Raw genomic sequence first — 26383 nt, forward strand, 5'->3', positions numbered from 1 at the left:
ATCTCAAACCGCATTTCCCTCAGCGGTTGCTTCCTGTTCTCTCTACAGCACAGTATTGCCACGAAAAAAGCCATAAAGAATTGCGGAGGATATTTGCGTTTTCCACTAACAATTAATAGTTAGGTTCAAAGAAAAAATCCGCGAACGACTGAGTCCGCGAACCCTGAACCGCGACTTCGCGGGGGTCTACTGTATATAGATTACATCAATTTTCTGTATTCAGCAACAAGTAAAAGGCCAATGCTTAACTCAGCCCACACTGAGAATCAGACTCCCAACCTAATTTAAATCCTGAACCAAATAAACTATGCCAATCATTGGGCAACTATTACATATCCACATTTAGCACATTTCTATTTAAGTAACTTACCTGATTGAGTTTCTGAAGTGGTCTTCAGCTGGACTTTTAACTGTGCAACTGTTCAGCAACCACAGATCAGCTTCAGAAGAATTCTCTGATGTGAAAAAAAATGGAAAAAAGTTACATATTAAAAGATCAGTGCTTAAAAAGAGCATCTGTTAGACATGGCTCAGAATAAATTTATAACTTACAATTTTTGGTTTATAAACTATAAATGCAAACATACGCATGTGAGGTGTGGGTTTAAGGGTGTCATGAATACAATCTAGTTTTCCCCAGCAAAAGAATCAGTAAAAATTCCTGAATAATATAATAGAGTGAGGGAAAAAAATAACTTGTTATTGTACACTCTTATCATTCAGCAGTACAACACTGAGCAAAGTAAAGTCATAGCAGCTTCTGTCTAGGACCTTTGGGAACATGGAAACTAAACTACATCACCACAAGACACAGAACAGCTTCATTATAAACAAAAAGAGGAGCACTTGAAAAGGGCACAGGTAAATAATATATTCAAAAGACTTCTAAATACATTTAACATCAGCTTTCAGGTTCATGATACATTCCATTCAGTCGGGAAGGCAGGGCCAGGTAAATGGATGTCTTCATTATACAATGTTCAGATTTTTATGTCTGAGCACTTGAGATTAGGTCAGTTGCCTGCTTATTCTTTCAAATTTCATAGTGAAGGTTGCTGAAGTGAGCCAGTGCCAATAAGGACTGAGAAGGCAAAAGGCTAAATTAACTCGCGGTTGACAGTGGGACACTTAAAATGTAACTGTCACAAAACATAATATATTCAAACCTGCATAATTAGGTTCAGGGTGATGGAAAGGTGGAGCCTGTCTGATAGTACTAGGTGTAAGGCAAGGATCAGCCCTGTATACTTTCTCACAGAGCCCCATGCAAATACAATTAGAATATGCAAACACCATATGGGAAATGTGGGCAACAACCTGATGTGGAATTAAAACCCAGGATAACCACTGTGTCCCCCAGTACATACTTTAATGTTTGTATAATATATATATATATATATATATATATATATGTGAATACACACATATATATACATATGGTTTAAAAGTAGTACAGTATTGCCATGTTTACAGAGTACAGTGAAATTCTTTCTTGCATGTCTGAACAACATGTATACATATATACATTATATTTTACAGTGCCTATAAAAAGTATTCACAACTGTCTATCTGTTGTTTGGGAAGTGGTCCATTTCTGATTCTAATCATGAAATTTTGTATCTCAAAAACGAAGCGGTGCTGCTGTTCCTAATGTACTCATGCCAACAACCACTTCAAGGTACGTTAAATCTGGAGACTTAACAGATCTCCTCCTGCGCGCACGCACACACACACACACACAATCTGTCAGTTCTGCAAATTATGATTCTAATATTAATTAAGTTGTCAATTATGTGATAACAGTAGAAGGACATAATAAATTGACCAGTCGGTGAACTCTTGCTTATTTCCAAGCTGATCAGTTTTCCCTTGTTAAAATAAAAATACACACTGATGCTGGAGGCCAAGAATGTAAATCTAACTAGTGAAAATGTTATTACAAAGTGTAGAGCACTCGTCTTCAGTTAATTTTACACACTCATAGAATAAAGATTAAAAACGTTTTTACTTCACTTTTCCTTATTCTGGGTTCAACATAGGCAACATGTAACAGCTTGCTACATAACCGCTTACATTCAGCAACTGCTACATGGCAAAACTGAAAGAAAGTAAGATGTACAAGCTAGTGTAAATGACAAATGTACTAGGAAGTTGCAAGATGCATGAAAGCTACTGTTAATAAACAATCCTGTGCACTAGGATATACAGAGTTTGCTTTCTCAAACTGTTGCTTGCAAAAAAAATAGCACTCAGTTGATGAGATGTTAAGCATCAGGAATTCTATTTTACTGCTGGAATCTTTGTTTAATTGCTGAACATGCAAAAATACATTTCAACTTGAACTTTGAAAGCCACCTCAGCTACTAGGTATTATTTGTATAGTACTTCATTCACTCATTTTAAGACTTTGCCGTTACATAAGATATATACTATAAATGACTACCGGTTTCTACTTAAAAGGTTTTTGTATAATTTTTTGACTCGTGGAATGAGGAGGTGGCTCTTCTTATACTGCCCTAACTCAGCTTCACACCAATTACTTAAAAGTAGCTGCTGGCTTTCAGGAGACAAAACAAAAGACTGACGTCTTTCATTCGTGTAGCCCTGAACAAGATTGTTCTTGGTAGGTGATAACCGGCAGTTAGTCTCACGGTGACACATGAAACCACAGACATGTGTATGTGTCCAATAAACGGAGTCCTCAAACACCACTTGGTGTCCTTGAATAAGAGTGCCTCAGTCATGTCCTGTAACCCAAATGAGGTTTTGTTTATACATTGATTATAAAATTTCATGAGTTACAATTTGGTACATTAAAATTTGTATCTAATAAATACCTGGAGAATGGTAAAACAAACATCTGCAAAGTGACTTAAAATGGCTTCCTCAATTTTCCCCATCCTTACTCTACTTTACACTGTATTCAAATCAAATGGTTTATGGAAGAATGCAGTTGTTACCCTCATATATTAATGTTATAAGCCTGACAATGGCCCATCAATAGATGTACTTTAAGTTGTGGGAGAGATTTGTTAATGAATTCAATCTCATAGCAAAGTTAAAGGAGGATCTCTTTTTAGTATTAATGTTACCTTGTATATTTTTCATTAAGTACAAAATATGAGCATAACATTACCACTGCTCCTTTCAGCTTGCTGAATTTAGACATTAAACCCAAGAAATGGTGCCAGAGTAACTGACAGTGAGATCAAATTTTGAAGCTGTCAACAGGATTTGTAGTTTTATTGGAAAATTCTATAAATGGGCAGGGGCATATAAAACGAATCGCACAATGACAACAATGCTGACTGATACAAAGAGCAGTAGTTAAGAGGGCAACTAATTTTGAGTATTTTTTGCATTTCAGTTTTTTAACTGATGTAAGTTTTTAAAATTTTGAACAGCTATTGAATTATGCTGGAGTATAGCGGGTTGGACCAATGACTTACTAACTGACTGACTAAAACTGATGAAGGATGGCATGCCTATTCTTTCCAGATATTAACTTAGCCCAGTTATGAAATGTCATTATTATTAGTTGCATCATTCACATACAGCTGCAGTAAGATGTGGAGCTGTTCCAATCAATCGGCTGGCAATCTAAACAATATTTATAATCTTTAGAGTCCCAACATGCTGAATCTTTTAAATGAGGTCCGTGAGACATGTGTTTAATAATTTTGTACCATAATTCAGGATAGGTTTCTCTGTTTGGAAGTTCAGCACAGACAAAACGATCTACATCATCAGCAGTTAATAATTTTTTTTGCAAAGTAACCAATAAATGCAAGTGAGGCAAACCCCGTTTTTGAAATTCTCTGACTTAAACTTCAAAGCCTTACAATATTTACATACTTCAGACATATCACCTACAGTATGTCCATATATTCAATCTCTATTCGCCTTTTCGTTATTTCTCCGAGGAATAATTTCTCTTTCTTTGCGCTAATGTGATGTTTACTTTCTTTGTTTTGACACTTTTGTTTTTTTCTGCTTGTTCTGTATCTTGCTCTGCATGTGTTTCGCGCCGTTTTTTTTTTTTTTTTTTGAGTCTTTTGAATTCCACTGTTTTCATTATCTCTAACCTGCTCTGTATGCGTTTTTTGCCCCCTTGTTTTTTAACCTCTTCATGACGTTTTACTTTGTTTTATACTCTGTCTTCTATTTCTGAACTCACTTTGTCCTGCAATTTTTTCAATTACACCTGGTCCATGATGATTATTTTCCCTTTTTTCGAGTAATAATTTCCTTTTGTTTATGCTATTGCGATCTTTACTATCTTTTTTTGATACTGTAGCGACCTCCGCATCCGGCTTGAAAAGAAAAGAAGAAAGAAAAAAAAAAAAACAGACACATAGTAAAGTCTCACAAAAGTTTTACTTGAACAATCAAGAAAAAGAATGCCGACTTCATAATCCCAAACACAACCTTCTAGCACCCTCTCCAACCCCCTCCTCCCGTCCCAGGACCCCACCCCATCAATCAATACCCAGCTGTCAATCTTCCGTGCTGTACTAGGCCCTCCCTCAATCGAACCTAACAGTCACTCCAAAAAAAAAAAAAAAAAAAAAAAGGCTTCAACCTGGAAGGGACACTTACAATACTTTCAAATTTTCCTGCTTTCATATTCTTTACCTTTCTCTGAATGTGTATCGCGCCATCATTTTTTTGAGCCTTTTGAATTCCACTGCTTTCATAATCTCTAACCTGCTCTGCATGTGTATAGCACCAACGTTTTTGAATGTCTTTATGAAGTTATACTTTGTCTTTTAATTCTGAGCCCGATTGGATGTGCTTTTTTTCCCCAATTCCACTTGTTCTGGACTGATTATTACTTTCCTTATTTTCTGAATTTGCACCTAGATTATTCTTTCTTTTTTCCATTTTTTCTCTCCAACGCTTTTGAGTCTCTTTTCTCCATGCTTTATATGTGCTGAGAGCCCTGGACCTGTGTGTGCTCAAAGCCTTGACACGACTGAGTGTTTTGCTGCCTGTGGTCTTACTTGATATTGGTTGTAAGTAGGGCGTATCTTGCAAGAATCTCATGTTCTACATCCCTGCAAGATGGTCCTGGGTCAATCTCTTGGCACAAACTCTCATGTTTAAGGTCCCCGCGAGACGCTCCGTGGCCAATCTCTTTCGTCTCGCGGGTCTTTTAGTGTCTTCCGTGATCTTCACATCTCGTCTCCCTAGTCATTCTCTCACAGGATTTTTTTTTTTTTTTTTTTATAATAGAGAGACACAAATTACCCTTATATACTGAGTTTATGCATTAAGTGTAGGCAAGCAGCACAGTGCTACTATGGTTAATAAGGTTGTCACTTCTGGGTGAATTCAAACTGTTTTTTTCCACATATCAAGAAGATGTATAAATTAGACTGAACTATAACTCTAAAATGACACAACGTGTGCACTTGTGTCCTGCTCACGCCCAGGATTCCTTTCTTGTGCCTGATGCTGCCAGGATTGGCTCCAGACCCTCATCAATTTGTACCAAAAAAAACAAAAAAACAAAAAAAAAAAGTTAACAAGTACGAACAGATTAATGTTCATGCATGACTACCAAACTTAGCCAAAATGGACAGGAGACACATGAAACAGCTTACTGAAGATATTACTGGATGCCAGATTGTTTTTCAATTGGTTAACACTAATCACAAATTATTTTCTATATATATATATATATATATATATATATATATATATATATATATATATATATATATATATATATATATATAAATTTTATATATGTGACAAATAAAGTAACAGACAAACATAATAGTGCCAAAAAAAAAAATAAAAAGATTACAATTTTGATTCAGGGACAGTTTGAGTCCATAACTTATGTTTACTTACTGTGCTGACAAATGCATGATTGTTTCTTGTGTATATGTTTATGTACAGTTTATGTACTTGTATGTGTATAAGTACTTATGATGCATTTAAAATATGATATTGCTTACATATTTTCTAGTCTGTTGTTGGTATTGTAATAGTATTATAGTCAGTAGGACACATGGAAGTAAGAATTTCATTGTACAATCTACACGTTTTAAACTTGGACCCGAATGTGGCGTGAACTGTAAACTACTTTAGCTAATGTTAAGGTAAAAAAATATATATATTTACCACCCTAAAATGACACTATCGTTTATGCCTGGTGTTGTTTTTAGTAATGGCTGAGGTAAAATTTTAATCCTGTGCTTTCATGGGAACTGAGATAACAGAACTTTAAAGACAAATAGTATCGATGAGGAACCAGCAAGGGCTATGCTGAACAGCAGCAAACAATATTAAAAAGTTTATTTATATAGTCCATGTCAGTTATCCAGCCATTAGCTCACAATACATAAAATGCATGTTTTCTATTAAATACTAAAACAAAATAAAATTACTGCATGAAAGTAAAGTGCTCAAGCAAATCTGTTTCTGAATTGAAGACCCATCTCCCCCATTCATGACCTTTTTTCTTATCTATCACTATAAAACACAGACCAAGAAACAGATTTAGTGTAAAGTTTTCCCAGAAAAGACAATTCTGATCAGATGTGATAACAGTAACTTGTGCATCGCAGAATGGACTTTTCACGTCCTAGTGAAGACTACACCAAGCAAAGCAAAATTACTCACAGTAAATCATTTTTCATTGTGAAGAAAGCCTACAAACTAAAGATGGGTAAAACTGCCTTTTAATGAGCAGATGGATGAATATACGCAAAACGGAGAGAAGAAAAAAAGATGGAGAAAAGTACTAACATTTAACAGTGCTGCATTTCCTTTGAAGAGACAAAGATAACTCCACACACCAGTTGACATGTAAAGGTATGGTTCACAAAATGAAGGAAGAAGTTGAACCAAAGCTGTTTGTAACATGTATTTATGTTTTTAAGCAAACCAAAACTGGCATTTCTAAAAATTTAGATGTTAACCGCTTCTCCAAACCCTCAAATCATAATCTTTTCAGACTACGTGGTAAATCTGTACTTTGTGTGCTTTCTTTTCCCACGGACTGCTATCACAAACATTTTAATCTACTTACTTCCTTCGTGTGCTTTTTGCTAGTCACGGTTGTAGGGAGCTAGAACCTAGCTTGGCATATTTAAGTGTTAAGGTAAGGAACAAGAAATCATTTAGTCTTTATTTTATATTGCATACTCCATAAAGAGAAGTATTAAAAAAACCATGGCCACCTATCCATTCAACAACCCCTGTCTATCCTATTAAAGAGTTATGGCAAGAATATGTTTTAGACAAAAATCAGTTCTGGATGAGACAAGTCCATGGTAAGATATACTCCTGCACACGCCTACACAGGGAGCCAACTCACGTAATCTGAAATGCAGAAATAAAAGGTAATTGAAATTCAAAAGAAAAAAAACACAAGTATAAAAGGTCAGTTACAAAGTAAATACACTTAGATTAGATCAATCCAGAAAATCTGACTAGCTAAAACAGAGCACTTAAAGTGCATCTGTTGTTAGAAGTGTGACTTAAGCTTGCAAGTGAATGCCGACACAAAAAGGATATGAACAAACAGAGTGGGTTCCAGACAGAGGGAGTCAACAAGCTGAATGAGCAATCATGAAGGGGAGTGAAGCAAAGGTTTAGAAAACAAGAAGGGGTCTCTGCTGTCACTCGAAGCAGTACAGGCAGTGGCTTTGGGGATTCCATCGCAGTGTTTAAAAGGAAAGCAGGAACTGTTCGACACCAACAGAATCTTGTAAAATGCAGTTATTCTAAGCATCTTGTTTGGCAAATATCTGTTCATTCATATATGCTAAACACCAGCTGCCAAAGGGAATATTTAATTGTGTGTGTGTGTGTGTTTTTTTAAACTGATTTTCAGCACTTAACAAGACAAAGCAGCTGACTTTCATCTTTGCCTGTTTACAATACAAATAAAAAGGGTGGCGTCACCAACTGTCAGGAAACCTACAACTTGTAAGTCAAATAAAACATCATGCCAAGATATGAAACACTTTATGTTTTTGCAATTTAGGACTAAACAAGTTACAACATCAAGAAATTACCAACTGCGTGAACAAGAGGAATGTGACATTGAAGTCAGCATATTTGAGGAAGATATGAGGCTCTTTGACTAGCTTTTTCAAAAGATCAGATCTGATCACTACAAAAATTATTTCACTATTAATTTCAAACCCAGCACCATCACCTCCACCCCTGCAAACGCTCCCATTAAGTTTTTCTGCCTTGTTTTACAATATTTTTGCCACACCCCAATTAGTTTAAATGTCAAATTTGTAGAGTGTTTTGCTTCATTTGTGGACCTCAGGAAGCAGAAGGACAGCTAAGTGTCAGACTCCTGTTTACTGTACATGGAAAAAGATAGCATATTCCATGCCTACAACTTAAAAAAAACACACTATTTTTACACTTGAACATTTAATAATATTTACTATAGACAGACATCTCAGACTGCTCTATTAATACAGAACTACAGTCATATGAAAAAGTTTGGGAACCCCTCTCAGCCGTCATAATAATTTACTCTCCTTTCAACAAAAAAAAAAAAAAAAAAAAAAAAAAAAAGATAACAGTGGTATGTCTTTCATTTCCTAGGAACATCTGAGTACTGGGGTGTTTTCCGAACAAAGATTTTTAGTGAAGCAGTATTTAGTCGTACGAAATTAAATCAAATGTGAAAAACTGGCTGTGCAAAAATGTGGGTCACCTTGTAATTTTGCTGATTTGAATGCATGTCACTGCTCAATACTGATTACTTGCAAAACCAAATTGATTGGATGAGCTCATTAAGCCTTGAACTTCATAGACAGGTGTGTCCAATCATGAGAAAAGGTATTTAAGGTGGACAATTGCAAGTTATGCTTCCCTTTGACTCTCCTCTGAAGAGTGACAGCATGGGATCCTCAAAGCAACTCTCAAAAGATCTGAAAACAAAGATTGTTCAGTATCATGGTTTAGGGGAAGGCTACAAAAAGCTATCTCAGCGGTTTAAACTGTCAGGAATGTAAATCAGGAAATGGAAGGCCACAGGCACAGTTGCTGTTAAACCCAGCAGGTCTGGCAGGCCAAGAAAAATACAGGAGCGGCATATGCGCAGGATTGTGAGAATGGTTACAGACAACCCACAGATCACCTCCAAAGACCTGCAAGAACATCTTGCTGCAGATGGTGTATCTGTACATCGTTCTACAATTCAGCGTGATTTGCACAAAGAATATCTGTATGGCAGGGTGATGAGAAAGAAGCCCTTTCTGCACTCATGCCACAAACAGAGTTGCTTGTTGTATGCAAATGTACATTTAGACAAGCCAGATTCATTTTGGAACAAACTGCTTTGGACTGATGAGACAAAAATTGAGTTATTTGGTCATAATAAAGAGCGTTTTGTGTGGTGGAAGAAGAGCACCACATTCCAAGAAAAACACCTGTTACCTACTGTCGTGGAGGTTCCATCATGCTGTGGTGCTGTGTGGCTAGTTCAGGGACAGGGGCCCTTGTTAAAGTCGAGGTTCAGATGAATTCAACCCAGTATCAACAAATTCTTCAGGATAATGTTCAAGCATCAGTCAAAAAGTTAGGCAGGGGTTGGATATTCCAACAAGACAATGACCCAAAACACAGTTCGAAATCTACAAAGGCATTCATGCAGAGGGAGAAGTACAATGTTCTGGAATGGCCGTCACAGTCCCCTGACTTAAATATCATCGAAAATCTATGGGATGATTTGAAGCAGGCTGTCCATGCTCGGCAGCCATCAAATTGAACTGAACTGGAGAGATTTTGTATGGAAGAATGGTCAAAAATACCTCCATCCAGAAACCAGACACTCATCAAAGGCTATTTGGGGCATCTAGAGGCTGTTACTGTATATTTGCAAAAGGAGGCTCAACTAAGTATTGATGTAATATCTCTGTTGGGGTGCCCAAATTTATGCACCTAATTTTGTTATGTTGCATATTGCATATTTTCTGTTAATCCAATAAACTTAATGTCACTGCTGAAATACTACTGTTTCCATAATGCATGTCATGTATTAAAAGGAAGTTGCTACTTTGAAAGCTCAGCCAATGATAAACAAAAATCCAAAGAATTAAGAGGGGTTCCCAAACTTTTTCATATGACTGTATAATAACATACACATTCTTGTTGATTACATCATTGTCAAAAGTTTGTCTCTTTTTTTTCATTTGCCTTTCCACAAGGCAGATGCCCCAACCCCCAAAAGTGAACCCAGAATGCTTAGTAAAAATCTCTTCTTGGAAAGGAATGCAAACATATTTGATTATTTCTGACAAGTATTTTTTTTTATTCTATGTGATGTGCAAAGCACAGGAAAATCTGGAAATAAGGGGAAGAGCACAATGACAAGACCAGACTATTATTAAAGTACACACCCACACTGAATTCTACAGGACAGCCAAGGCCCTTAGCCACTACTTTTATACATTGCTGCCTTAGAGCAGTCCACTTATGAACCCCAAAGGCACTAAAATAGAAGGACTTGAAACTTTTATATTATAAATAAAACAAAAAAAAAAGAATACTACAATAAAAACAAAACAAATTAAGGGGATAAGTCAAAGTAAAAAAACGTTTCACACCTCTCCAATATATATACAGTATATATTTTTTTTTTTTGGAAAAAACTTTTGAGTTTTATTTAAAGCATTTAACATTCCATACAATCAAGTCAAACTTACCAAAACTAAATTCAATTCAACCCCCACACATGAGAAAGAGAGAAAGATCAACAGCTAATTTAACTGGGTTCCTTCTGACACTTCTAGCTACTGCAAGCTGAATTCTTGTCCACTGTCCACCTAAGTTCACTGGAGCTAAGGACACTATGAAGAATTTTCTGTGGTCACCTCAGGTGTCCTCTGAAGCACTTCTGAGCAAACCCTACAAACCCATGTCTTGCTAGACTGCTGGCCAAAACTTTGGCAAAAAAGCCTATCAAACCCTGCAGGGTAGTCAATTGTAGCTTCTTGATGCCAGCTGTTATAGGGGTTGGGAATGTATAATCTTTTAATGTGCATTCTCCCACCCTTTCATTATACCCGCACCCCTAGAATAATGTGAGGGACTCTCCTGCCCACGTCCCCTTCTGGAAACTCTACAATGGGTTGGCTAACAATGACCTACTATCCAGGGTTGTTTCCAACAACAGCCGACACACACCAAGACCCAAACTACCTTTATAGCGTTTAATTAAAATATGTTCTTAAAAATGATTATGAATTCTGACTATTCAAGCTCCTCCTAGTGTGTCTCAGTACTGTATTCTTGCTTCTAACTGTACTATTATAATTATATTCTACTCATGAAGGTCTTAGCTAGATATCTTTAAAAGTGCTGATGATACTAAATTGTGGTGCTCGACATTTATGCAATTACATTGCTTAATCGTCATTTCAGACACTTATTGTTCAATTGTATGATTTGCCTTTATTTTGCCATAATGCTGCTAAATCAAATATACAAGAATTTTAGATTAACTCATTTTACTTCATCTCCTTATTGTTTTGATGTGTTTTCTTTTTTGTAGTAATAGCAAACAAGGGTGTAATTCAACAGCCACTCAGCAGAAGAGCCCAGTTTAATGCCAGGTTATCACACTTAAGCCTGATGTTGCAAAATGCCTATTTGTAAAAGAAAATTTAGATATTTCTAATAACACAAGTATGATATTGAAAAATGCAGGCTATTTTACTTATTTAAAATAATTTAAAATATACAGAAAATTAATGTAAGAATCCAATAATATAAACAGTTCTCTACAAAGTAAAAATCTAAAATTCTCTTTTCACTGCCACTCTCTAGAGCTGTAGACTCTTGTGTTAACAGTTCAAGGCTGCAGGGAACTCTGACCTCTCCCACCAGCACTGTATAAGGTAGAAGTTCATCCTAGACTAGGTACCAGCCCCGACATGATATATCTCTCTCTCTCTCTCTCTCACACACACACACACACACACACACACACAAATACCCACACGCATAAACACTCTCAGACTCACATAAAAATTTCTTAAGAGGTCTCAGTTAACCTAATACTCAGTTCTTCGATTTATGGGAATAAAACCCATATACACAAAGGATAGCATGCAAAGTCCACACATGTAATGTCTGAGCCAAGGTTGGAACTGAAGTATATGAAGTTGTGATGGAGTAGAGCTACCACTGTGCCAATAAGCTGCCCATATTCCATCTCTCACATGAAATTTCTTCTTGCTTTCTTAAACCTAGACATGCCCGAATATCACTATTTATAGTTCTATTATACTGTAGGTATTATAGTGTATACAGATACACAGACAGAGACACACATTATATTAATAAATAAATATATATATATATATATATATATATATTAATATATATATAATGCATAATTCACAGCTTAGTTTTCATAATCCACTGATGCAAGATTCAGGAAAAATCATGTACTACAGTGGTAGAAGGGTAAAAAGTAAGTGCAGCCAGTTTGCTTTACAAAGTGCCCTTATCTCTTAAATGTGAGTACAGCTCTCTGTAATAAGTATGACAATTCAGACACTTTGAATCATTGCTTGTCACTTGATTAGGAGCTTGTTGACTCTAAACCTGACTGATTTTGTAAGAAGGTTAATCCAGTAATTGGATAAGTCAAGATCAGATGACTAAGAAATCACTGCAAATGTACAACCATTCAAATATTAGTTAGAAATATCAGTTTCTCTGAGCAGGAGTGCAACAACCTTAAAACTATAGAAAAGGCAGTCACTCGTAGACTATTTTTAAATTTATGAATATTAACTCTTGAAATATTGCTTTTTATATAAATAATATTTAGTTTAATATAGTTACATATAGCATATTTTACTGGCAGGCATTTTTATCTTTAAACTATATGCCATTAGTGACAGTACTTTGAGCAGCATTCAATGCATGAAATGTGCAACATAAGTAAATATTATTACTATAAGAAGTAATTCATTATGGGTCAGATTCCAAAGTGTGCTGAATGATTTCACCAACTTAAACCTTTAGAAGTACTGTACTGTCTAGTGCAGTTCCAACACAGTTTGACTACATATTACTAAACAGATTCAAACAACTAAAGTGACTGTTTAAATATGGCATCAATCACAACATAAAAATACTTTTGGCACCACTTCATCAATACCATAACAACTTTAGGTAAAACTATAGCATCATTATGCCCTCTTTCAAGCTATTTACAGCACATCAGAACAGATAGCAAATTCAAGACAAAAATTAAGTAAGGTTGGTTCTAGCAACTTTTTTGAAAGAAAGGTAGTGGAAGTAAAACAGACCACTAAATACCTTGCAGGCATCCAAAGTTTAAATTTTAAGAGTCAAACCCTACATATTTGAGATGTTTAGTATAAATTGCTTTTGAGCACTCCTCAGAGTGCATCAGGACGTTTAAAGTAGTATGAAGGAAGGCCCAGCTGGTAGCACTAACTCTGCCTCTGGAGTACATCAGGGCTACTAAGGGGCAATAAGTTCTATACATGTGCATTTGGCATTATAATTGCAATAGGCATAGACACCAGAACATTAACTGAATGAGAGAAGATGAAAGACAGAGACAGTGAAAGACAGTTGTGTCCTGTTCCCCTGAGGGCACTAAAGAGCAGTATACTCAAAAGCTAGCATGAGATGTAGAGAGAAATTAAGGCATGGGATGGAATGCGGGACAAAAATTATTCTTCACAAAATTACTGTGATGTATATTTTCAGAACATTTAAATGTGACCACAAGTTGGCATCACAAAGTTAAAAAGTCTAATCCTATTCTATGATATTCTTCTCTGTATAAGTCTATTATAAAACAAAAACTTTGGTAAGACATATACTTTACCAAAGGCAGGCTATTATGCTCTGAGCTACTTACATAGTGCAACTAATTGCGTTTGGTAGTGTGTGACTATTACTGTGACTAATCAACACAACATAAACTCATCCATCCATCCATCCATCCATCCATTATCCAACCCGCTGAATCCGAACACAGGGTCACGGGGGTCTGCTGGAGCCAATCCCAGCCAACACAGGGCACAAGGCAGGAACCAATCCCCGGCAGGGTGCCAACCCACCGCAGGACACACACAAACACACCCACACACCAAGCACACACTAGGGCCAATTTAGAATCGCCAATACACCTAACCTGCATGTCTTTGGACTGTGGGAGGAAACCCACGCAGACACAGGGAGAACATGCAAACTCCACGCAGGGAGGACCTGGGAAGCGAACCCAGGTCCCCAGGTCTCCCAACTGCGAGGCAGCAGCACTACCCACTGCGCCACCCCCAACATAAACTCACATCTTCAAAAAAAAAAAAAAAAAAAAAAAAAAAAAACTGCTTAGTGAACACCCATAGGCTTACTATAAATATCTGGGGGCTCATTTAAAAATGACTGTATGAACATATGTAATCTTACATGGAAAATCAATGTACAAACTAGGGTTTATAGAATTCAAAACTGGTGTGAAAATGTTCTTCTATAAGTACATTGAAAAGATCTAATACTTAAAAATTTCATATAAACACACCAGTAAGCTACTACTTATTCTCTTTTTTTGTTTCTTTGTCTTTCAGTCGTAAACCATAATCATGATTAGGCCTGAGACAATCCATGTACCCAACAATACCATATTCCATTGATTTATTTTCATAAAAGAAATGTACTGTATGTTTAGTGTTACTTTTTATTATGCATTTATAAATCAAGACACAGCAAAATAAAATAAAATCACTGTCCAAATACACAAGTTTTAGAGCATGCTTCTGTAGGCTTTTTCTTTGAATTAAAATATTAAATATTAAAACATTTGCACTACAGTAACATAAGATGTGTTGCATACTGATTAGCACTATTTAAGTAAGCATTTTTCTGCTCTCTCTAAATGTGATCATAATGGCCCTGTAAACCTGTAATATAAAGTTAATGCAGTGCAAACCATCGAAATTTAAATTTATCCTATCCCAAGTTAACATCAAATATTGCTCCTACAATGCCTGTCCCATTTCCTGAATGAATGCCATACTGATGTGTTAGCTGACTTCATCCATGAAGCACTTATAATTTTACACTTACTTTTAAGAAAAAAACGAGAATGTCAACATCCTGCATGAAAATGAGACCTCTCTGCTGTGACAATATCTCCTGCAGTTAAAGACACTCAAAGGATACAAACATAGCAAGGATAGATTATAATTTGACCTGAAAAGCAAGCAACTGGGAATTAGGATGCTCTCTTTCTCAGACAGACTAGAACACTGCTGTTGACAGCAATACAAAATCCACTGCTGTAAAATTTCTGAATCTGTATCAGTTAAAGGTATATTTATGTCTGGAGCACTCATTAGCATGCAACTTGTGAGAGCTGCAGTAACTGTAGCTTGCTGCTCCCAGCAGTGTTTGAGAAAATCATGAGACGTGTTTTAAAGGAATACTACACCCAAAAATCTAATTCACAGAAGTGGGAGAAAAACATTTACTATATAAAAGAAGACAATAATGACTAATGCTATATAGCAGCAGACAATTGTGAAAAACATTAGTGAAATAAGAAAAAAAAATCCCATGTTACTCATGTCACATGATCCACATATTAGTTATCGTATTGTACGCTCAAAACATGCAAAACCCATGCGTTTAAGAGAAAATATTGTTAGATATATACTTTGCAAAAGGCAATGCACATTATAAAGAGCAAACTAAAGTCTCCTGAGACTACCCTTTTGAATTAGAGACAGGACTTTTAACCAACGAATGAAGAAGACGGGAGGATCCCCTCATTTAAAGACGTTAATAAAAAAAAAAAAGCCATGACATATTTTCATACAAATAACAAGTGAAACTTGCTGCTAAAAAATGAAACTTTTACATGTAAAGTAACTAAACAAAAGGAAAATAATTCTTAGGTTGTAATGCTTCATTGATCAACATCTAAATGTAATGTGTTCTATAATTCAAATATCCAGGTAGTAACAAAGGAAAACAAAATAAAATAAATCATCATATGAGGAGAGTAAAGTGGCTGGCACTTAACGGCTCTATTCTTTTCATTGGTCTTTAAAAGCTATTAGAAAGTCAACATGGAAAAGTAGCAGCAGAAGGGCTAGCTGCTTTGTAGCCGATTTATTTCTTGTGGAGTTCATCATTTCACCATTCAAGCATTTAAGTCAAGTGTGTAAGGGGCAGACAAATACTTGCCCCAGAGACAATTAGAAAATTCCAAAAAAGCTTGGCAGCAGCATAATCTCTTTCACACTTTATCTCTGCTCTCCATCTCTCTAAGCATCTGTGACCTTGGCACCAGTCATGTCAAAGAGCAGCGACTCATTGAGTAGACTCTCTAATGAGATGTCGCGCTTGGTGAATATAGGAAGACTAATGGCTTACTCCCTAATGTCTAATATTTGCAGGTATTAAAAGTAATAACACTTTTTCGCTAGCTGCTCTGCCAGGGCCTATTACAATCTAAGAAGGCATATGGGAATAAATACCAATACTGCTGTATCAGCTATTAAACAGTCCTCTTGAAACTGAAATGATAATGACTTAATGGACATTTTCAAGAAACTCAATGATGCCTAAAATAGGTCATTAAATAGCCGTAACTTATTAAGCCAATAAATGTTGATTCGGAACATGTCAGAAGCTTGTCAGTTTTACCCTTTCTCCTAATATACTACTGCTAGACTGCACCTGGCTCATATGTCTATCAAAGACAACTTCCTAGAGAAAAATGTAAAATACATAAGATAAGCATACACAATACCTGCAAAAATAATACATCTTAAAAACTTAATTTTCCACAATATTTCCAAGATTTTAATATTGTGTTATTGGAATACAGCCAGTTACATCAAAATGAGTGGTGAGGAGGAATGATTCCTTTTACACAGCTTGCTTTCAAAGTTCAACAGGAAGAAGAACAAAAACTATTACATTTACTCTGATCTAGTCCTGTGTTGGGATACAGATAACTGAGTCACCGTAGTGATAAGTCTTAAGTTGTGTAAAATCAAAGTTACTACCGAGATATATATATATTAACAAATCAGAGCACCCTGTATTAGTAAAATGTAATCAATTAGCAGCACTTAAAATGTTAATTTCAAATATTAGCAAGCCCAAAAATCAATATTTTGAAGCACTCACTTTTGAGTCGTTTCAGTTTCAGAATAAACTTGCAGATACGTTTAAAAATTAATCATCTTTATTATTGGCCCCATCACCAACATCCATGCACATTCAGATTTTGTACTTTCATCTTTATAAGCAATTTCTACCATTTGAAGTGAAATGTTTCTAAGTACCTTATACCTCTGTATATTCTATAGGCTAGAAAAGTGATATACTGTTTAAGTATTTAAAAATTGACATAGTTTGCAAATAAAAACACATTTAAACTCTGCACCTAAATAAAAAAAAAATGTACCTGTTTCAAAACCACTAGCATCCCATAAAGACAATGCCAGTATAACCACTTTCTTTATGTACTTGTTTACTTATTCGAGTAAGGTAAAATTACATAGTGTCAAACTCCACCTCTGAGCAACAAAAAGTTCTGAAATATATCTAATGAAATCTCAAAATGGAACAAAAAAAAAAAGATGTTAAATTAACATATAGGATGACTTTATTCTCTGGTGTTGCACAGAAAACTGTCCACACCCACAGACATCCACTCTTACAAAGTGGCACAAAAGGGACCAATTTAGAATTGCCCATTACCCTAATCTACAGTATATATATATATATATATATATATATATATATATATATATATATATATATATATATACTATATATATATATATATATACACACACATATATACACTGTGTGTATATATATATATATATATATATATATATATATATATATATATATATATATATATATATATACACTAATAAAAGGCAAAGCCCTCACTGACTGACTGACTGACTGGCTGACTCACTCATCACTAATTCTCCAACTTCCCGTGTAGGTGGAAGGCTGAAATTTGGCAGGCTCATTCCTTACAGCTTACTTACAAAAGTTAGGCAGGTTTCATTTCAAAATTCAAAGCTTAACGGTCATAACTGGAACCTCTTTTTTGTCCATATACAGTAATGGACGGCAGCTCGCTGGCCGTGGGAGGCGGGGTTGCGGGGGTTGCGTATCGCGTCATCACGCCTCACACGTAATCACGTGAACTGACTGTGAAGGAGAAAGGACGGCCTTATATGGCGTTCATTTATAAAACAGTGGACAGGCTGTGTAAAGGCAGCTTCACAAAAAAACAGATCCTTAACAAATTGTTATTGGTATATTTTCCCTCAGTTTAAAAAGGTTTTCTTTTCTTCTTAATAAAAATTTAAAAGCAGAACTTTGCCGCTGCAAAGCGCGCCTGACTTTATTGAAAAGAAACTAAACTTGCAGTGCCGCTATTCAATGACGCGCCACTATTCAATGACACTTGCCTAACGTCTGACTTTATTGAAAAGAAACTAAACTTGCAGTGCCGCCACTATTCTATGACACTTGCCTAATGCCTGACTTTATTGAAATGAAACTAAACTTGCAGAGCCGCTCTTCAATGACGCGCCACTATTCAATGACACTTGCCTATCGCCTGACTTTATTGAAAAGAAACTAAACTTGCAGGGCCGCTATTCAATGACACTTGCCTAACGCCTGACTTTATTGAAAAGAAACCAAACTTGCAGTGCCGCCACTATTCTATGACACTTGCCTAATGCCTGACTTTATTGAAATGAAACTAAACTTGCAGAGCCGCTCTTCAATGACGCGCCACTATTCAATGACACTTGCCTAACGTCTGACTTTATTGAAAAGAAACTAATCTTGCAGTGCCGCTATTCAATGACACTTGCCTATCGCCTGACTTTATTGAAAAGAAACTAAACTTGCAGTGCCGCTATTCAATGACACTTGCCTAACGCCTGACTTTATTGAAAAGAAACCAAACTTGCAGTGCCGCCACTATTCTATGACACTTGCCTAATGCCTGACTTTATTGAAATGAAACTAAACTTGCAGAGCCGCTCTTCAATGACGCGCCACTATTCAATGACACTTGCCTAACGTCTGACTTTATTGAAAAGAAACTAATCTTGCAGTGCCGCTATTCAATGACACTTGCCTAACGCCTGACTTTATTGAAAAGAAACTAAACTTGCAGTGCCGCTATTCAATGACGCGCCGCTATTCAATTACACTTGCCTTACGCCTGATGAGCCAAGAATTAGGGCGAAACACGTGTCGCGTACTCTTTGCATTATTTGACAGTAAACTATTTTCAACCATTCTATGATCTGCTTCTCACAACTGAAGGCACCGTGGCTGATGTTAGCTGACTTGCTGGCCAACCATAAGCGTTACCTGGTAGGTAACCACCCATACAATCAGATTGTGATTCAAACTACGAATGCCGTGAATGTAATTACCCCGATCTACATACTAGAGAAAACCTCAATGAAGAAGAAACAGTGTGTAAGCATACATATTAACACATGTGCAATTAAACGTGTGCATTTACAGGGTGATTTCTCAGGCTTAAAAGCTCGCCTTTTATTAAAAAGGTAAGTGCAAACTATTTTCATTCTGAAGGGCACAAACCACGTTGGATTTCAGCCGTTAAACGTGCAAAAATGTCAGTACACCAGATAAATAAGCACAACATATTATCAGTTGTATTGTATGCTTACAATACATATAGAAATGTGTTAATCGTTAACTAATAGTATGGGATGGTGTTTTTCGACTCGCACCTTGATTTAAATGATTCCATGTCTTGGTGGGTTTGCATAGCTTATTTTCAATATCTTTACACCTGTTTTTAAGACTTAGTGACTGAAATGGGCTTTCACAAAAAAACTTAGGGCTTTGCTACAGGATACACCCTCCACAAGTTAAGGAAGTAAAAATAAAGGTATATATTTCTGTTTTATTTAAACCTTTTAAGTTTGTATGCATAGCCCCATTTGGCTGTTTTAGTTTTTTTTTTTTCTTTCTTCAGTAATATTTAATCTCCTTAAAGAAAAACAACATATGCATTTTACTTTTTTGGTATCTCTTTAGTAACATTTTAGTGTAAAAGGTTAACCAGTATTTAAACCTTTTATGTTACTTTATAAATTTATTTTACACAATGTTGAAAAATTAATAAGAAGGCTACATATTTTGGCAGCTGCTGCTTTAATTTTCAATGAAATGAAAAAAGCTCTCCAAGAGAAAACCTCAATGAAGAAGAAACAGTTTGCACTATCTAAAAAGGAGAGACCCTCATTTATAAAGGTTTGCTGCAGATGACTTAAAACTGAAAATAAATGAATAGTTCCTATGTGTATAATACATATTTATCTATTTGACTTATGCCTTTATTCCAGCAACTTGCAACATCTGAGGTACAATTTGTTACATTACTTTTGTTTTTTGCAGCACAGGCAGGTGAAGTGACTTCCTCAGGGTCACACAGTGGTGTCAGTACCAGGATTTGAACTGACAAGCTCTGGGTTTGCTGAAATATTACCGAAGAAAGAAAAAAAACGAAAACGGGCAAATGGGGTTATGCATACAAATGTCCATCCATCCATTATCCAACCCGCTATATCCTAAATACAGGAGCCAATCCCTGCCAACACAGGGCACAAGGCAGGAAACAAACCCCGGGCAAGGTGCCAGCCCACCGCAGGGCGCACACACCCACACACCAGGGACAATTTAGAATCGCCAATGCCACCTAACCTGCATGTCTTTGGACTGTGGGAGGAAACTGGAGTACCCGGAGGAAACCCAGACAAACACGAGGAGAACATTCAAACTCCACGCAGGGAAGCGAACCCGGGTCTCCTAATTGGCACCTTTCACTGCGCCACCATACCGCCCACATACAAACTTAAAAGGTTTAAATAAAACAGAAATATATACCTTTATTTTTACTTCCTTAACTTGTGGAGGGTGTATCCTGTAGCAAAGCCCTAAGTTTTTTCATGAAAGCCCCTTTCAGTCAATAAGCCTTAAAAACAGGTGTAAAGCTAAACTTGCAGCACCGCTATTCAATTACACTTGCCTAACGCCTCTCCTAAGGGGACATACTGTGGGATCTGGGCATCAGTCAAAGCACCAATCACAGGCCCGATTAGAAACCGGGAAGCTGTGATTTGTCGTCTCCCTCCCATGTAACAATCACAGCCCGTGTTACAACGCACTATGTATGTATGTATATATGTACTTTATATATATATGTAGATATGTGTATACAGGTACTCGTCGACATACGACCTATGCAAGTTACGACTGTTCGACTTTACGACGCGTTTGACTGTTTCCCCTGCCAGCTGTTGGCAGCGCCAGTTTCCCGCACTCTCAAGTCTCGCTACGCAGCAGTAAAAATATACGCAGCAGTGTTGCCCCACGTGTGTTTGTGTCTTGTTGTTTTGGCAATTTTCAATAATAATATAACCCTAACATATAACCCTATAATATTAACACTAATAGCAGCTTTCTTCTCAAAACGGCAAACTTGAGAAGCTGCCAGCATCAAACCCAGAAGCTCTTGATTGGGCAGTTCTTAGGATTGCACTACGCAAGCAGTCGCATCAACTGCTTACCGCAACCTGCTTTCTTTTTTCTTCTTGAATAAAAGTGCACTTGTTCTGTTATACTTGTACTTGTGAAAGTGTTTATTTGATATTTGGACTTCAGGCTTCACACCAGTCATTCTCAGTCACACACACCACTCACATCCACATCCACAGTTATCCCAGTCTCGTTCGTGCACAAGTTTTATATACAATCATCACATTCAAATGTTAACAGTTCCCACACACAACTGCTGACTCCCAATCAAGAGCTTCTGGGTTCGATGCTAGCAGCTTCTCGAGTTTACCGCTTTGAGTAGAGAGCTGCTGTTATTGTTAATATTATACAATAAAAACATACATTTGATTTACGTCTGTAACAACCGCTGTAAATTTATAGTGCTTGTCAAAGTTAGCGTTCACACTCGCCCCAATATGACACTGCTCTTTTCAAATAAAGACGTGCTATAACAGAGGTGAACTCAGATCAGAGAAAACAGAAGCCCTCCCCGCAAGAAATGTCGACTCACAGTGTATGAATGGCGTATGGAAGAAGTGTGTTAAGCGTTATGTAAATACTTTTGCTGGATTTAACAGTGAACAAGAACTTGATGAGATTCGTGAAGAAATAGTGAAACTGTCAAAAGACCTTTCATTGGAATGTGAAATGGAAGATGTCGAGGAGTTGCTAGACCGGGAATCAGGTGAACTTATGAATGAAGAGCTGATAGAATTGGAAGAAGAAAGAGTGGCGGAAGAAGAAACAAGAGAATTGGAGTAAGACGAAGAGGAGGAGGTGCCACAAACAATGTTCACCACAAAGGGATTGTCAGAAGATTTATCTCTACTGAATAAACTCCTCGCTCATTTTGAAAAAATGGACCCAAATATTGAACGATTTGCGAGGATTGAACGGATGGCACGCAACACATTTCGTCCTTATTGCGAAATTTATGAAGAGAAAAAAAAAACAAACAATTCAGACGAAGCTCACTATGTTTATGAAAAGAGCAACTCCTCCCATCACCCCGTCCGCAGCCTCGCCTGATCTGATGAAGGCGATATCGACAACCCGCAGCCAAGCACCAGTGGTGCCAGGAATTAAATGTACAGTACAGTATTTCTTGTTTTGTACGTTTTCCACATATTAAACAAATTGTACTGTAGTATGCTGTGTTTGTCTTAGAAAGTAAGAAAATGTTGATAAAATATTACTTTAAGATGATTACAATATTATTACCCAGTCTAATATTCTTACCTTAAATTAACATAGGCCGACTTACGTCCAGATCAACTTACAACCAGTCAGTCGGAACCAATCGCGGTCGTAAGTCGACAAGTACCTGTATATGTATATGTGTATATATGTTTACATAACCTCTTTAACACACTACTTCTCCGCTGCGAAGCGCGGGTATTTTGCTAGTATATATATATATATATATATATATACACATATATTTATTCACGGCATTCGAAGTCTGTGACACAATCTGATTGTATGGGTGGTTACCTACCAGGTAACGCTTGTGGTTGGCCAGCAATCTGCTAACACGAGGTTCGATTCCCGAGAGGGAGTGCAGTGGAGTTTGTACGCCTGATGAGCCCAGAATGAGGGCGAAACACGTGTCGCGTACTCTTTGCATTTATTTGACAGTAAACTATTTCAACCATATATATATATATATATATATATATATATATAAACTCACATGTAAAGCCTCAGTAATACAATTTACTTAAAAAAAAAAATTTCATGTGTGGTAACTGACATAAAAGTGAAGAGACACTGCAGATAACATTTGCTTCTATCATATTTTCTATGTTTACTGTGCACTTTCAAAATACAATTGTCACTATAGCTTTGCCTGAAAGACAGATAAAATGTATGTTACATGGGTAAAAAAATAAGAAAGAGATACAACACAACCTCATCATGACAGAAAAACACATTACTGTTAAATTCTGCTCTGTACTTGTAAAATTTTTTATTTTTATACAGTATTGAGGATTAGTTCTGTTCTGTGTATTGTATTGACCCCCTTCTTTTTGACACCCACTGCACGCCCAACCTACCTGGAAAGGGGTCTCTCTTTGAACTGCCTTTCCCAAGGTTTCTTCCATTTTTTCCCCTACAAGGTTTTTTTTTTTTGGGAGTTTTTCCTTGTCTTTTTAGAGAGTCAAGGCTGGGGGGCTGTCAAGAGGCAGGGCCTGTTAAAGCCCATTGCGGCACTTCTTGTGTGATTTTGGGCTGTACAAAAATAAATTGCCTTGTATTTTATTAGTATTATATACGGTCTAGCGCATCTGAGCTTATAGCCCTTCTGAAATTTTACTGTTAAATTAAGTGCAAGATTCAGAGAAATACAGAAAATTCTACAACACAGAATTGTAGAACAGTAAAAAATAATTATCTCAATAATAATATTGAAATGTTACAGAGGATGTAGAACACATGAAAGTCATGATACAGCTTGATTGATAAGAGACAAATGAGCGTTGAATGATAGCACTCTTGACAAATCTCCAAGAAGTGTCAACCTCCTCTTATTCCCATAATCTCAAAAAACTTGTTTCTTCATCTCAAAAACAGTTTATCACATATGTATCACTTGCCCCAGACAAATTCTGAGCATTCAGAAAAGACAGAACTGAATTTTGATACAATCAACAATTAAGGAGTAATTGTGTGTATTCGAAATTATTTTGGTCAACACCTGAAACTGCCATTGCTTTGTTCCACAATCATAACTCATTGAAGTAAAAATCAAGTCACTATCCTGTTGTGTTCTAGAGATAGAGGTTAAAAGGTGCAAAGGTCCAGTGAAAATGACAACATTTAGCAAGGTTATGTCAGTATGTATTTTTCTAGATATTTAGACAAAGAAAATTTACATTTTTTTAGCCTATATTCAAAGTTAAGACTGTAACAGAAACAAAGTTTTGTAAAAATAGGTGTGGTGGTTTGTGTGTGTTGCTCAAATAGACAGAAATTCAATCATTTTAGAAGACAGATTAATAAAAAACAAAATGCCATTCCTTCTGAGAAACTTCAAATAAGACACAGTCCTGCCCAACTTCCGCCATCTAGCAAATATGTAGTGCTATTAATTTAGTATTCCTTCAGCTGAAAAAACAACAAATTTTAATGAGGATGTCTCAGTTTTTAAGTTTAGACATTTATACACATAAAATTTCAAATTTTATTAGTCTATATTCAGATTTAGACTATACCATAAATAACTGCAACATTTTGTAGAAATAGGTGCAGTAGGTTTAAAGTGATGTTTAAATAGATGGACAGAAATGCAGTTTTATGTGGAGAGAGATTAAGCAAGTAATTCTTTATTCTTTTATTTTCCCATGTTAATAATTCTCATTCATTTTCAGGTCAACACCCAATCCGGGTGGTTGGTCGTGTGGTGGGAGCCATAATGTGTTGTAATCAGCGCATCCTCCCAAGTTACCTACCTACCATAGATGCTCGCGTATAAGTCGAAAAATTTATGCCTTAAAATTCATTCAAAAAAACAGGGTCAACTTATCCGCGGGGCAACACAATTGTCCACAGAATTTGGGTAATGACATTGTACACTCAACGCTTCACGGTGTTAAGTCACCGGTCATCTGCCATTTCCCATGGTCTTTGAAATAATTATAAGCCAGCAATACTATTGCTAATTAGCTATTTTTTTTCTAATTTCATTAAATAATTCTTTAAACTTTGATATACTTGAATTTGAGCATTAGCTATTGCAGGTTTTGGATAACAAACATACCATTAGCTGTCACGTGCAACCAGATTTGGAATCAAAAGAACCAAGGCAACGCACGCTATCAATGCAATACAAGCGCAGCCTGCGATTCAAAATATATCTCTGCCTACCTGTTTGTCTCGTCCGACAGTAGCTGAAAAGCAGCATCAGGAGAGAGCAGCCTGAAGTAGTCCAGCAGCGGGTGATCTGTCGTGTCCAACAGCAAGCCATGCTGTCTTGTGAAGTCCGGTAGCCAGTTCGGCTCCCACGGATCAATGTCTGGGTATTCCTCCCACGCGAACCTTGCCGTAGGTGCATCGGCTGCGCGAATGCGTTCAGCTGCCAGCCGATCAGCTGGCGCGGCATCGGCTGGTGTCCGATCAGCTGATGCTGGCTTCTCACTCTCTTCCTCGATTCCTGATCACTGCCAATAAAATCCGATTCTGAAAAATCAGAGTCCGACTCAGCGATAATGTGTAAAACATCATCTGCCGAGTGTTTTCTTTTCTGCACTCGCTTCGCTCCCTTGTGCCATCTTGCCTTTGTTTACATTTCTTTACATTTCGCAACTCACGCACACGCAAGGATTAGTTGCCGAGTCAATGAGTCTAGCATTTCTCCAAGCACAGAGGGAATGCCTGTGACGTGACAGTGAGTTTTGTTGCCATTAACAGCTGATTGTCGCCCTCTATCTCTGATAGCTGCTAAGTTTTACCCTCGACTTATACGCGGGTCTTGACAAATTTCGTAATTTTCGGCTTAAAAATATACTCGACTTATCTGCGAGATCGACTAATACGCGAGTATCTACGGTACCTCAAATTCTGAGTAAAGCAGGAAAATATTAAAACTCTATATTTAATAACTGAAATGCTTCCTATCTCACTAAAAACAGGATTATATATTTTATAATTCTAGAAATGACTGAGTCTTGCTTAATGTGCCACATTAGAAATCTGTAAGACCTTCATCAAAATGAAGTCTTTCTAATGATGCAACTGCTCATAATATTCAAAATTCATA

At 36.7% G+C, this 26383-nt stretch overlaps 1 protein-coding gene across 3 annotated transcripts in view; it reads right to left on the bottom strand.

Moving 5' to 3' along the window:
- The window catches only part of cdkal1 (CDK5 regulatory subunit associated protein 1-like 1), an 848634-nt gene that overhangs the window by 732542 nt on the left and 89709 nt on the right, over positions 1-26383 (bottom strand). For all 3 annotated transcript variants that reach the window (XM_028817287.2, XM_028817286.2, XM_028817284.2), the window contains exon 4: positions 371-455. In XM_028817287.2, the coding sequence (XP_028673120.2) occupies positions 371-455 (85 nt within the window). The remainder of the gene's footprint in view (positions 1-370; positions 456-26383) is intronic.

Source organism: Erpetoichthys calabaricus, chromosome 13 (assembly GCF_900747795.2).
Source record: "Erpetoichthys calabaricus chromosome 13, fErpCal1.3, whole genome shotgun sequence".
NCBI classification, from domain to species: domain Eukaryota; kingdom Metazoa; phylum Chordata; class Cladistia; order Polypteriformes; family Polypteridae; genus Erpetoichthys; species Erpetoichthys calabaricus.